The sequence below is a fragment of the Zonotrichia leucophrys genome, chromosome 5 (assembly GCF_028769735.1).
Source record: "Zonotrichia leucophrys gambelii isolate GWCS_2022_RI chromosome 5, RI_Zleu_2.0, whole genome shotgun sequence".
NCBI lineage: Eukaryota > Metazoa > Chordata > Aves > Passeriformes > Passerellidae > Zonotrichia > Zonotrichia leucophrys.
This window is the reverse complement of record NC_088175.1, coordinates 29,855,675-29,871,080: the sequence shown is the minus strand read 5'-3', so window position 1 is coordinate 29,871,080 and position 15,406 is coordinate 29,855,675. Positions and strand designations below refer to the sequence as shown.

Sequence of the window (15,406 nt, the reverse complement as noted above, 5' to 3'; positions counted from 1 at the left end):
CGTGTGACTGCAGTCATGCTGTAATTCAGTTTTCCACTTGGTTTAAAATATTGACTGTGCTCAGAAATTTTCTAGTTAAGAGCCTTGAGCTTTCATCCAAGAGTACTCAACTACAGACTGAAGTGCTCAAGTCCAGACCTGAGTCTTCAACATACTTTCATCACTGATTTCCACACTTTTTCAAATGTCTGTCAATCAAGTTTTAGTTAAAAGTGGTTCCAGTTTAATTGACAAATTAAGAACAGATAATTATCTGCCATTATCTCCTCTCCTTTCCTTACACATTGTTTCTTAGGAGAGTATGGAAACCAAGTGTACAAAAAATCTGAAAATTGTGAGAAGGGGGGAAATAAATAAAAAAATCAAGTGCTACAATTACATGTTCTCCAAAAACATTAGCTCTGGTTTACTTCACACATATGTGGTTTATTGTTTTTTCCTTAACCTATCCTGATATTCATTCTGGGTAATAGGCTATATAGCATCCCACCTGGTAATTAATATTGTGAAATAAGCCATAACTTGGGATTTATTGAATTTATATTATTAGATTTTGTAGTCTTAATGTTGGAGTAACATTAGAGATTTATTTGAAGATTTATAATGAAGGGTTATTTTTCCTGTCTGCAAATACCCACCTATATCAATAATGACTATATTCAAGGATCCAGGTACTGTGAAGATCAGGGAAAACAAGCTAGTGAATTGGATATATGAAGATAATCCAAAGAAGGCAAATTCAAGTACTCTGCTGGACTGGACATCTGTCAGCCTTCTCAGAATGAGGGATTGTCAAGCAACACACTCTCCCACCTACAATAGCAGTCTCTATGGGGAGACAATGTTTGGATGAATATGAAGTGAAATTCTCCTGTTCTCAAGACTGCTAATGCAGATTTTATTTATTTCCAACATACATAAATGTACTAAAGGGGGCAAAGCACAGCAGAGAGCCATCATTGCTGCCTGCACTAGAAACATGCACAGATTTCAGCACCTCCTCCTCAGTGTTCTTTAGGGTAAATATGAAAACTAGTGGTGAAAAACTAAATGAGACAGCAGCTAAGAGGGCTATGAAAAACCCACCTTTGTTGATTTTAAGACTTTATACAATAAGAAGTATCTGAGCTTCCTGGAAAGAAAAGCTTTACCATGCAGAGAAAAGACAAATGAGTCTTGCAGTGATCTTATTGTTGAAGTTTTCCCCCTCCTGTATTTCTTTATAAAGAAAACATTCTTCTCTTTAACTCAAAAGACATTAACCTTATGCAAGTGATGATATATTTAAACTTGATTTATCCAAGACTAACATGTTTAGCAGACCAGAAAGATGACAGAAGACATTTCTCAAGCATCCAGAAAAATTCCCAGTGAAATTTAAAAGCTACTTTGATAATATACTTTCAAGGATGAAAAATCCAATAGAACCTTTTTAGAATAATAATAAAAAGAATAGTTAAAAGAATGCCTAGAGGAGAAAAAAAACCAATCAAAACCAGCTACATGCCCTGAAAATGAAGGAAATAAAAAGTCAAAGTTTCACTTTTTGAAAACAAATACTGACTAAGAAAATGTAATTTTCACTTTGCAAACATTTAGCAGGCCATAACCCCCTTTCTAGAAGCCTCCAGAGACTGGATAAATCTTGAATGCCTTAGGTATGTGATGCTGCCTGTGTACAATTTCATGCACAAGGAACATACAGTTGTTAATACCCCTTCTCCCAGGGCAGCCAAAGGCTCTCTTTGACATGAGCCAACTCCAGACTGCAGCCAAGTTCTCTGGTTAATGCCATGATGAGATGGAAGCATCTGGAAAAACCAGCAACTCAACAGAATCCAATAGTCTGTCACTGCTGTAAGCTTTTCCCAGGTATGACTGTGCCTTCTGGAACTACATAAGGAGATTGTTCAGCACTGGTGAGAGCAAAAAAAGCCACCAGCTCAGCTGCTCTTCCTTCCAGTTCAGCATCTACCTGTCTTTAGCTCTAAGAAGCAGATATAGCCTGTAGCCATGCAATTTTTATGTTGGTCCAAATACGTAATTTGAGAATCAAGTCCAGTATTTCAGCGGCTTCTGCAACCTTTTTTAACAGACAGACAATCTAGTCAGGTCGTCTATGAAAGTATTAGTGGTTTCAGTGTTGCACTCTTGTTCCAACTCCCACAGATGGGAGCTTTTAAAGTATATATTTAAGAAAAAGAAAGTAAGAATATTAAGTCCTTAGCAACCATCGTAATTTCCTAACAAGGTATCCAACACAGAAGTTTCAATTTCATGTTGGTCAAATTCATCTCGGTCTTGGCTGTACCATCTTTGAACATGTTTTTCCATCCCCAGTTCTTCAAGACGTGAAAAAGATTTTCAGTTGTTTCATTAGAACTCTTATGTTTTCCACAATGTGCATCTTATTACCATTGCTTTATATTTTTCACCCAAAAAGATGATCAGAACCCATCTAAAGCTTTTTTCCCTAGGAATTGTCCAAAATAAGAAATACAAGCTATTAACCTGCTTCCCTCCACAGATCTCATTGCAAATGCAGAGTCAGATTTGTATAGATAATCAAACCAATGACAGTTCATTTGAATGCTATCAAATACATATTTTTCTAAAAAAGAATAAAAACACTGTTACATGATGGACCTGATACCTTTATCCTAACAATCGTTTTCTTGTTTAAAGAACTTGAAACAACAAAAAACCCCAGACTGCCCTGGAGAAATCCAAAATTAGAACAATTCATCTTCTAGACTAAAATGTCTGAACACTGAACACTCCCCAGTCAGATAAATTTCCTTTCTATACCAGTCAGAATTCTCCTGCTAAAAACCCTGTAAGATACTATTTTTGCTTTGGGAACTTTAGGCAATTCCACCAAGCCTATGAACAAGATAAATTTTTGATTTACTTTTTCAAAATGCTGACGTTCATGACCACTTAGCTCTAAAACTCTGACTGTAACTCTTTTAAAACTTAAATAACATCACAGCAGTTTCAGAATACCATCCAACACAGAGAAACATTCCAGCATACTTAATTTTGCGGTTAATTGTGCCAGGAAAGGTATTTCCTTTTGATTATTGTTTCACTCACAGTCATGCTGTCTTTTGACTAATTAAAACCAAGATTAAAAGCAGTCCTCAGATACTTAGATAAACTCCTGTGAATTTTCCCAGGCAAGATTCAGAGCAGCAATGAAAAACCATTTGTGAAGAAGACACGTACCTCCGGCTCTCCAACGGGCGCCCGTCACTCGAGATGCTTCGGGGAATGTTGGCTCGTTCTGGGGGTGGCATTTTCCCTTCTCCTTTTCCAGAGCTAATCCTAGATGGTACTGGGCTTTGGATTTGAGATGGCACCTGAGCCACATGAGGTCCCTGTCCTTTGCTCGCATTTCGCTGCCATTTGTTATTATTTCTGAAGGGAAATTTGAATTCATATGACATTCCTTCATTCACTTTGTACTCCATCACTGGCATACGGTAGTTTTCTGAAGAACTCCTGGAAATGAAGAAATTAATATGCAGCTGTAAAAAATAAAAACATGTGACATGTTCACAAGAAGAGAAATCTGAAGACAGAAGCTGAACCAATTCTATGGAAGTATGAGATTTTCTTTTTAAGAAATGTTTATTTAACAAATTTTAGAAGGCTCAAGAAAAAGGACTAGTGATGTTGAGAGACTGTCTCTTCATCCTGGTGAGTGATGCACAACAGACTACCATGGACTCTGCCTTGTTGGCCTTTCCCCTGATTGTTACACATTAACAACCCTGTTGTCACCATCACTAAGCCCTAACCCAACACCTGTCATTGTCTATCCCTCCAGAAGAGTTTACAGCCATCCATTCCAACATTTCAGTTAATCAAGTTGATACTCTCCATCTGATACTGGGGTAGAAAAACTAAAGATTTGTGAGAAGGGTATCTCCCCTTCCTAAAGCCATGTGTTTTAGAACTTACCTGCACCCAGACAAATAAGACCTGAAATGTTTGTTCTCTTTGATCTGATGTACAGACATACATTCTGATGTACAGACAAGAGTCACATGAAATAAGGCACTAGACACATAACTTTCAAATACCTTTGACTTTGGAGTACCTCAGATGATAAATCTGAACATAAAGACTTGCTAGAAACTGTAGATGCCAAACCCCCAAAGATGCCCGTTGCTTCCTGGGGAACAGCACAGCATAAAAATCTGACTAGAACAGAATGTAAGCTAATGCAGCCCACATAAGAAGAAGGGCAAACTTCTGCACATATTTCAAATGAGGCACTTGGAAAAAAATGTGATCTTCCACTTCAGCAAGGATAATTTTGGCATTTCTCTTGACAAATGTGTATATATATATCTGAGTGAACACTGAGTATGTTTTATCATAATTCCTCTATCTACATACATCACTCTCTAATGGAAAGTAAAAATAAAAAATCAGTGTAAAATTTTGAACCCATAGCTGCTCCTCTAAGCAATTACACCATTAGGGCTGAAAAATATTAGTCTATCTGCCCTGCAAAAAAAAAAAAAACCAAGAGAACTTGTTATCTCGCCATGCTGACATAAGCAAGTTGTACGGTCTAATAGGAACAGACAAAGTGAAACAGTCAGTGCTGAGGTCTTGCTGCCCACAATGTACATATTCTGTAGTTTTATGCTGGTCTACCCTCTAGTCTTAATGTCCAAATTAAATTATCTGTTGGAAGGCATGAGATGTGCTTCTGAAGCACAAGTAGGTCAGCTTCACCTGAAAGTCTCCCAGGCCCCTCTGATATGATCCACTGCATGCTAGACAGGGATGAGCAGGAGAAAAGGCCACTCACAACTGAAGTACAATATTGATAGTTGACATCCTTTGTTTTTTCTTTCCTTTTCATATTTTATGTCCCTGCTATTATTTCCCCCAGTGCTTAAGTACTTAGTTTGGGTTTCTCTTTCTTCCCCTGCAACATGCCTACAATTTAACAAGCAGGAATGCACAATTTCCTCCTAAGGCTGTCTTTAATTTTAAAGTCAGCAATCAGCCCACTAAATGAGTTCAGTGGCAATGTTTTAATAACCATGGTTTAGTAGAGACTTAACCATAACAAGGGCTGCCTCTGCATAGGGCATGAGAATGTGAATTGGGGTGTTTGGATCTATTTTTGCATCTCCTACTGACCTTGTACATGTGAGTGTCACCAAGTCAGCTTATCTAACTGCACCCCAACTTCATGCCAACCAATTTATTAGGATAGGGACTGCTTCTCATATCAATGTAGTATTCCAAGCAGAATGCATCTTCATTTCAGTTATGGTCTGCAGAATTTACTGTAGCAGAAATACTCAGTGACCTCCAGAGGACATAATAAAAGGACTCCAGTTGCAGAAAATTGATCGCCAAAAGAGAAACTGCTTTGCGCAAATACTTAAAGTGTCTAGTAATACATGTAGGATAGCTACAAATTCAAGACACAGTTCTTGAACTTTTATGATTTTGGATAGAGTAAATGGGGGGATCAAGAGTTGCTTTATGGAATTTTATAGCTAGTAATAATCTACCATGAAGATTTGCTCACTAGACAGCAACAACAAAACTCTGAGTATTTCAAAAAGTGCAGTCATTTCTCTTACTGCTATGGGTTTGGATGCACTAAAAGTAAGCCTGTTTTTGGCTGTACTTAATTTAGTTCAGAAATAACAGGATCTGTGCTTTCCACACTGATTTTTCTGCTCTAATCCTTTCATGATGATTGCAGCTGAACTTTCCATTTGCTCAGGCTGCTAAATACTGCTCAAAAGCTTTCCAAATATCTCATGAGTGACCTTATGCCACTCATCATTTTAATCCCTAACATGTATTCAATTTTCCACTGACAGCTGAAGGACAAAAAACTCCTTTTCCCTCTGCTCCTCTTTTGCTAGCATTTACAAAAGGAGTTCATGTTGCTTACAGTAAAAACAAACATGGATTTTTCTTTTACACAAGTACCAGCTCTTTTCTCAAGACACACAATTTCATATATATATAATAAATATGTGCTACTGTTCAGCTCCAATCTTAAATATACAAAGATTTAGCTATTACATCTACAAAGTTATAGACTGATTAAAAAAGAGCAGTGCAAAAATGCTCACTTGGTCTCTCACTCCAAGGAATCCTCTGAACTTTGGTAACTGTACTTGCTTCTTGGAAAACCTATCCTAAGCCTTCAGCTAGCCTGGGGGCAAATTTATTCTATTAAACATCATTCCATTTTAATCATACAGGAACATTTCTAGGATACAAATACAGGATGTCAGGAATATGCGATTAAGACTTAGCGACGTGGCTGAAGGCTACAGACAATGCTGAGAATTCATAAAAATTATAAAAGCTTTAGTGTGAATTCAGGAAAAATGGAGGGACTTAATGTCCAGTTTAAGAAAAATGCACATATTACTGCTTATTTCTGATGAAGTAACAGTTTTAAACTATAAAATCAGCAATACAATTGACATGAGCTTCAGGCTTAATACAGATGGCAAGTGAGAGAGATGCAACAAGAACTATGGAGTAAATAAGAATTTGCAGCAATTTCTCTGGCCAGATCCATATCTTAGAAAAACCCTCATCATTTATAGTCTTACTTATTGTGAAAACAGAAGCATCTAAGTCTATTCTTAGCTTTCAAGAATTATATCCACAGGCATTAAAAATTACCGCAAATGGGAAAGCTGTCAGGAATGTGTACAATGAATTTTGATGCATGCTAAACACACAATTATGACTAAAAAGTTGTTTGATTTCTGTATTCAATTCCATGGCTCCATGAAATTCTTCACACATCTTATGATATTTTAATATTCAACGAATATTTGGGGGGCAGGGAGACTGAATGTGGGCAGTTTTTCCTGCTCTCATCTTCCAACCTTAAAATATTGGATTCTGTATTATAAATATACCGCTTTTTTTTTAAGACTACCACTCTATGGTGGTTCTCCCCATAAAACAAGACACAATTTCAGAGCAAACACAGCGACTGCAAAATACCTGCGTGGTGTGCAGTCCTCATAGGGAGGGACAATGACGACCTTCACCGTGACTGATGTCCTGAGCAGATCAATCATTTGCTCGTGGCTCAGGGTGGCCACAGCCACCTTGCAGATCTCCACCAGGCGGCTGCCCTGGCGCAGCCCTGCCTGCCAGGCGTAGCCGTAGGGCTCCACGTCGGCCACGATGCCCTCGTAGTTCACGTGGAAACCCAGCTGGCCCAGGCCATTCCTGCGCAGGGTCATCTCCACGGTTTCACAGCCCTTGGTCACCAGCTGGGGATTGAAATGCACACAGAATTTAATGCATTCAAACACCTCTGGGGCTAACAGAGATTTAGGGGCTCAAGTTTGGCACAACCGACTCCCAAGGATCATGGTGGGACACAATAAAGGCATATATATTGCAGTCCTAGGTACATAATCAGCTGAAATGAGTCCTGTTGCTCAAAGTAAGATTTTCAGTAGAATCTGGTTACTCAAGTTCTGCCTTGGAATTTTTATTGCAACCACAGGAATTTTAGAAGATACACGGCAGCACACAACAGAAAAACACATGGAGTTACGCAAGCATGTCTGTCTTTTACACTTTAGTAACCAAAAAAACATTCTCCATTTTTGGCTGCTTCAGGAAATGGCAAAATTACTTCTGTCAGAATGTGGTAACATGCAGCGACTAAGCACAGTAAACCGGGAACTATGCCAACTCTTCCATGTACCATGAGCATCAATGTCATCAAGAGCAATTTAATAGGACCTAGATTTCCTTCTTTTCTGGTAGTTATACAACCACAGCTGTGAAGTTACAGGAAAGAGAGTGAAATGTAGCATATTCTTTCATAACTTAATTGGATATAAAATGAGCATAGACAGATGTTTTATAGGGAGATACCATGATTCACTGCATTTTTAGTTTATCACATGCATTCAGAGTATATCTGAAGGTTGCAGTGGGGATTGGGACTGCACCCTGCTGGCAACATAATAAGTTAGTCCCAAAGACATTGCAGATTCATTTGAAACAAGATACTGCAAGTCTACAAAATAGAGAAAGGGAAGGAAAACAACGAAAAGAAATAATGTGACACTTCTGTACTTATTGTGTGGGAGCAATTTATGCATCTGAAGGACCCGGTCTTTTTAATATATTAATACATTTTTCACACACACACAGCCAGCTGAGACTAGTTGATATCTGATAAAAATGAAAGCAATATTCAGTTTTGAGAAACAGAAGCAGGGAAGTCTTCATAAATTTCACAATAAAAAATTTAAACAATTTTAGGAATCCCAGGCATTATTTAAATTGAAGCTTTACCTGGCCAACAGGTGAGAGGAGAAAGCAAAGAAGGGGAACCAAACAAGAGAACACATTCTAACCTCCAGCCTTTTGACGATCTCTTTGATGTCATCAATGTTGCTGATGAAGCTCTCCAAAGAAACACATTCACCTCTCTCATAGAATATTTTGATATTTGTGTCTGTTGAAGTCCACCCAATCACATCTCGACAGGAGCAATTGAACACCACGCTTTTTGTGTCCTGTTCAATGAGGACCACAAACTCATTAGAGATGCCTAGGAGACAGTCTATTTCCATACCCTTGCTGTAGTCTTTTGCATGGACACTCCAGACAATAGCACCAGAACTGTAGATCTCTGCTCCTGGATAAGGTTTGGACTTTTCCTTCTTTTTTGAAGCAAGTGAGATGAAGGGGAACTTGCCAGAAGGGTCAATGGGTGTGTTGGTGACATTCTTCTCTGCCAAGTCTTTCAAGTACTCTTGCCGGGTCCTGGTGGCCATCGCACGGAACTTCTCTGATTTATGAGCAGCATTCTCTGCATTAATGACTTTGGCCAGTAAGAAGTCCCTGAACACATTTGATTTAGGAAATGTCACACCTTTTGGAATAGGTGGGCCAAAGGATGGTACATCTCTGGATCTTGTCACAGCAACACTAAATGAAATAAAAGAGTTAAGAAGCACAGTGTTTCACTCTAGGCAAATTCAGCAGTTTTTGCTAACAGACAATACATTCCCTCAATTTTTCTCTTCTCAGCAATATGCCTAAATTTACATATTAATGTTGCCACTGTGGAGGTTATGCCTCCTTTACTGTATAAACAGAAAGCCACTTTTTTGCATATAGGCATTTTTGAGATGTTCCCAGTCCCACAGCTCATAAAGCGCTTCAAGTACAAACTGTAGGGCTGGGGTTTTTTTATAAGTAATCATTCATGTATGGCAGTTCTGAATTCTGTTTGGTTTTGGTATAAAAAGAAAATTTCTAACTCACACTATGAGAAAGGCTAGCTTAGAATGTAGCTACTTAATGCTGAAAGGCACATCTGAAAGCAGCGCCAAGTGTGTGATCAACACTAGAAATATAGATTAAATGAACACATGGAAAAGATAAAGGCAATGAAGTCATCTCACAAGGCCAGTTCCATTGAGAAAATGATTTGGTGACTGAATGCATATATACATCACATTACTGTTTTACATTTCTGGACTGAAAACCTCACTAGCTAATATTGCCTGACTCCAAAAACACCAAAAATAAGAAACTTCTGAGAAGTCCAGAGATACACAGTAGAAACTAATATGCTCTTTTTCAACTCTTCCTTTTAATTCCTGCACCAAGTGATGGACGGACAACAAGATTGCCTTAGGCAACAGGGACCAGCTTAGCTATTCTCAATTGTCAATTCTCTTTTGATATAAATCAGATGCAAGTTGTTTAGAACCTCTGAAGATCTGACATTCCAATCCCGTATCATTCACTTGGCCAACTATCCTAAGAGACTGAAACTCTACTTCGATAGTTTTGTGACAAGAGATGTCCCAACAGGAGTTGCCACACATCTGTAACTAGATCTGAAAAAGCATTAACTAACTTTGGCCAAGATACCATGGTAATGGAAATGAAGAAGAATAGGATAAAACTTGATCACATTATGAAAGCATGTGGTGCTTCACTTAGAATGCTGACTGGTATTATTTTCACATGTTGATTTTACCCGAATTCTTAAACATAATCAGAGAACTTCCCCCAAAAAATCAGTAACTAAGATTTCAGAGTAAATCTTTTGAAGAAGCATATAGGAACACCAAAAATACAAATTAAGTCACCCAATCTACAGCTGTATCTTCTGGTTTTGAGTGGTAGGGTGTTTTGTTTGTTTTGCTTTTGCTGTTCTGAATTGCTGGGGGTGTTTTTTTCCTTTGGTTTTTTGTTTGTTTTCTAATTACTATATTTTCTAGCAACTGATACTGAAAGATGTCATTACTGTCATATTCCCTCCCAATGTATACCAGTATATCTTAAAGTATGCAACAGGAGGTGCTCATGAAGCAAGTGACTCATCTCCAGTGGTCCTGAAGGGTCTGTTATCAAGAAATGGAAGCCTAAGCATTAAACACAATTACTGGATGCAATGAAAAACTACCAGACACTAACAGTAAGATTTTGTTTGGTTCAGTTTTCAGTGCCATGAATCACAGGGATAAGAATTCAATCTTTAATACATGCTAGAGAAGTTTTAAAAAGTGAGCAATGCTTAGAGATGCCAGACTTCTGAAATATTGTTTATCTTAGTTGGGAGAGAGAATCACTGGCCAAGACAGTGCTCGACTTTATTCCTTTTATGTAGTTTTTAAATATAAATTCCAGTACATTTTTATGCTATATGGTTTCCTGTTTTGTCTAGAATTATGAATCCATGAAACTGTTCCAAATAATTCAGTGAAAAAGAGGTCAAACTTACTTTGAAAAGTCTCCTAGAAAAACTTTTCATAATAGAATTCTACAAATCTAAATCAAATGTTTGCACTGAGAGGACAGGAAAAAATAGTACTTCAATCTTAAAGACAGTACAGAAAACAGAATGTTCTGGTGGTCTTGTGCATCAAAATCAACACTGACATTCTCCCAACCATTTATCACGCTGTTTCCCATCCCCTTAAAATTTAAGCCTGTACCATCACTAAAGCCAAAATTACCATTAAGCAACCAATGAGGTTCCAGCCCTTACAGTTATAAACACTTGAAAAATGAGATGATTCAGGAGTCTGAAGGTCAAAAATAGAACCCTCAGATACTTGAACTTATTACAGTTTAGTATCAATCTGTCCCATGCCTTTTAATAGGAAGAAAATATATACAGTCATATTACTTAAAGTAACAGACAAAAGCAGATCTATGCTGTAATATGCAATTCAAGTGAAAGATGCATCTGCAGCCCTTGTGGATGCATTTTGTACGCTCCCTTTCCTTCAAAATCACTTTCTGTACAGGGTAAGAGCTGAAACATATGTCTAAGAGTTTAAGAACAAGCTGTGCTCACATAAATTATGCAACAGCTGAATTTTTCAATAAGCATCCTGAAAAAGAGTATCCACATGAACATTCTTAGTCCAGGAGAGTTAATACATATACAAAGCTCAGCATCAGTTTTAGAAATGTTCTGTGAACTTTACCAGGAACTTCTTAGGAGAGGAAAGCCTTTAACCCATCTATATGTACTCAAAAAATAAAGAATATACCAACTCATACACAGCAGTCTTAGATTTTCCTCTAAATAAGCACTCGCCCTAATAAAATACTTGAGTGAATATTTGTATTTCAGCAAAAACAAGTTAATTCAAAGGCTATCTCATTTCAAGATACATGCTCTAAATCCACTGGTCTGACATTTCATATGTTAAATGACAATGCTTTCTAGAAGTTTTCTCAAATGAATCAACATTTAAAAATGAAAATACTAGAAGAGTTCAGTATACAAAGGTAAGAACTTTCACTAACGGCAAAAAAGCATAACTCAAACATTTCTATATGCTTGCAATTTAGTTTTAAAAACTTATACTAATAGGAATATCATCTTGCAAGTCTTTATTACATGTTACTATCAATCACCATTTTCTATTTTAATCATATTGACTTTAAGGTCACATTGAGACTATTTTTTGCTGCATAATTGTCTTTTCTTTGTTGGACTGAAATGAGATAAGAAATTAAGACATTTCCAAGAGCTTAGCTTCTTCCTGAAAGGCTAAGTCATACTTTTTCACTGTTTTAATTTCAAAAATGGAGCATAAACTCAGATGACCAAATTATCTAAGCAAAAAGTGGAAGTGTTTTCTTTTTTCCTTTGTTCTATTTCTATCAATGCCAAAATATTCTTCTAGTATTCTCTTAATGAAAAGAATAAAAAGGAAGTGAGAAGGCAATTCTAAAATAATTTCCAAATGCTTGATACGCACTCGTGTGTGTGTGTGTGTGTGTGTGTGCTGCCGTGACTGCAGCAGCTTCTGCACCGGGCATGTTTCATCTACATAGCCGTGTGTCTATTTACTCTTTTAAAGAGTTCTAAATTCACATGACTCAAAACCTCCTTGACCCACATCTTTCACTACATTTCCCTACTGAGAATTTAGGAGGAGAATGGCAGCTGCACTGCAGTTCCTGTGTTCAGTGGCTGCAGCAGCAGGTACCTGTAACAAACGCTGTCCGTGCAGGGACCGTGCACCCTCACAATGACAAAGACGTGCTGGAAGTGGGAGCGGATGTTCTTTGGGCTGAATGGCTGTGCTCCAGGCTCCTGGAAAACTATTGTCACAATATCATTTCCAATATGCCGTTTTCTCAGAAGCTTTAATGAGGGAAAAAGAAAAAAAAAATGTTAAAACAGACTTTTCACAAATTTCCAATCATTTATTTCTCATTATTATAAATTATTATTGCTCATTTTCTTTCCCCAAGTGATACTTCAAACTGAAAACTGAAACAATTGGGTGTTCTATAACAAGTACCAGAATTAGTTGGTAACCTAATAAATTTCAGGCATGGTTGTTTTCATAATAATTTCATTTCTATATGTAGCATAGAGGGTCAACTTATAAGGGAAAACTTAGCTAAACGAAGGGGAAAAACAAATCCTGTGAGTATCAAGAGAAATCGGTAATACATGGAAGCAGGAAAACATCCCCCATTTCAAACATTTTTACAAGCCAGTGGTAGGTCCTATTTAAAGTTGAAAACAAATTGTTATTGTCCTTAAGACATACTATAAATAATTTCCTGGTAGACTTCTTTTAGTAAATAAAGCAGTTCTGCCCAAACAGTATAACAGTTAAAAAAAAAAAAAATCTTGACTACGGATTTTGGCTCATGTACTCCTGTGTAGTGTGCTGGACTACCATTCATTATCTCTCTCCATATTACAATCTGCTGAATGCAAACCTTAAAGGCCAATTGACTTAGCTGTAGAAGGTTTAAAATTATTTAAAATCATCAGATACACTAAGGCCCTTCTGGCATGTACTAATGACATTACTGCATACTATTCACATCAAAGTAATGTACAATTAAATAGAAAACAATGGAGCAAAATCTGTGATGTGCCTACAATCATATACTTTGCTCATCTCCCTGACACAGAGATTGCCACTTTTACTTTTGATTCTTTAAGTGGTTTTTTGCTAGTAATGAATAAAAGTTGCCATAAATACTCAATAGTTCATCTTATTCTGAGCCCATCTTACCTGTTGTTTGTTGTTTGGAGTATATGGCAACATAGTAGAAACATGGAACATGATTTCATAGTCCTTGTATGTTGTGTACAGAGAATGAGTACCTGTTGAATCAGCTGCAGTTAAAGAAGACAAAAGTATTATTTAAAAAAAAAATCAAAACCAAAGTTTCATTATTATTAAAAAAAATCAGCCAAGACAAGAATTTTTATTATCCTCAATCCTAGCTGAATTTTTTTTTTGCATATAGGCATTTTTGACTTAACTTCTTATATTTGCTGAAATATCAGCAAGTAAGAACTTACTCACAGTTTATTCACCTGCCAAAGTAAGTGTCACATAAAGAACGCCTGTGCACTTTTGCATACTTTTCCCAGACAAAAACTTGTTATGAAGAGGGAGTTGATACCAGAATACCCTGAAGAAAGCCTACCTAAGATGAAAAGTGAGAACAAAGTCCAAGATAACTTTCAGTTATCAAATATTCACCCAATACCTCAGAATGAAACTGAACTGTAAGGAATGTGAAAAAGACTTCAGCAAGGCAGGCAGACAGATACTGAAAATGAATACCGTGACCAAACCCATCATAAACAGCAAAGGCCCTATAACCCACAATAACAACAGGATGAATTCTCCTAATCATAAACATCAGGACTTTAACTGTAATGAAATCAGGTAGCACCTTCATTAGAGCACCTGCTTTAGGGACAGGAACAGTCGGAACCCCAAGTAGGATGCCAGCATGCTTATAACTGATGATGAAAAAAGCCCACAAAAAATGACATTATAATGCTGGTATATTAATCTAAGGTAATCTCACCTGTTTTGATTTCTGGCCACCCTATTTCAAAAGTTATAGAAGAAAGAGAAGGGATCCAGAAACAGGCCACAGAAATAATTAAATGTGGATGGAGAGGCTTCCATGTAGAGAGAAAACAATAAAAACTAGGACTATGAAGTTTAGAAAGAAAAAAGAAGAGGGGGATATTACTCAGTTTAAAAAGTGATGGTTGAAAACAACACTTGATTACAGACAAATTGTGAATTTATTTTCACTTCCTTTCACTCTAAAAAGTGACCTTGAAAAATATTCATTTAAGCAGTAACACATTTAAAGATAAAATAGTGAGTATATGCTATTAAATACAACTTATATCCACAGTGCAAAAAGCCTGCTTTCAAACACCACTTGAAAAATAGCCAGTTTTATATATGGAACAAAGCATTCTGGCTATTTGAAGTTATATAAACATGCAACAAAATTACATAATCCCAGTTATTTATAACAATGTATTTTAAAAAGCTGTTAAAAACTGTATTTTGGCATTTTCATTAGCAGAGAGATCATGTTACTAAGAAGAGAACAGATTTGAGAGTTGTGATCCATTTACAGTAACATAAATATACAGTTTATTTATCCAGATTTTGAGTATAAAGTTTGAGAAGTTTGTTCCCTGTCAGATTCAGAGTAATTAAACAGAGGTAGCTTTAATGTAAATGAAGCACAAAATGATCTGTAAAATGAAATTCAAAGTTTTCTACATTATAGCCACATAGAGATTTTGTGCTTCCAAATGACCAATCTATAATAAAATGGGAATTAGAAATAAAAGATTCCTACCATCTAAATATTATTTTAATAATTAAATATTAATATTAAATATGCTAATAGATATAATAATTAAATATTAATATTAAAAATGCTAATTAGAACAGCAGATAGCTGAAAGGGGATCATTTCACCTTGCACTGTTTTCACAGCAGCCTCTGTCCTCTGCCTGATCACTGCAGTGCACACCAAGGAGGCAGATACACCCAAAAGTCACCTAAACATCAATGCAACTTTCTAACAGCTT

At 36.8% G+C, this 15,406-nt stretch overlaps 1 protein-coding gene across 5 annotated transcripts in view; it reads right to left on the bottom strand.

Moving 5' to 3' along the window:
- SIPA1L1 (signal induced proliferation associated 1 like 1) overlaps nt 1-15,406 on the bottom strand; it is a 201,033-nt gene that overhangs the window by 33,031 nt on the left and 152,596 nt on the right. For all 5 annotated transcript variants that reach the window (XM_064713737.1, XM_064713734.1, XM_064713736.1 and 2 more), the window contains 5 exons: nt 13,560-13,663; nt 12,510-12,667; nt 8,397-8,973; nt 7,018-7,292; nt 3,229-3,504 (listed from right to left, as the gene is read on the bottom strand). In XM_064713737.1, coding sequence (XP_064569807.1) covers nt 3,229-3,504; nt 7,018-7,292; nt 8,397-8,973; nt 12,510-12,667; nt 13,560-13,663 — 1,390 coding nt within the window. The remainder of the gene's footprint in view (nt 1-3,228; nt 3,505-7,017; nt 7,293-8,396; nt 8,974-12,509; nt 12,668-13,559; nt 13,664-15,406) is intronic.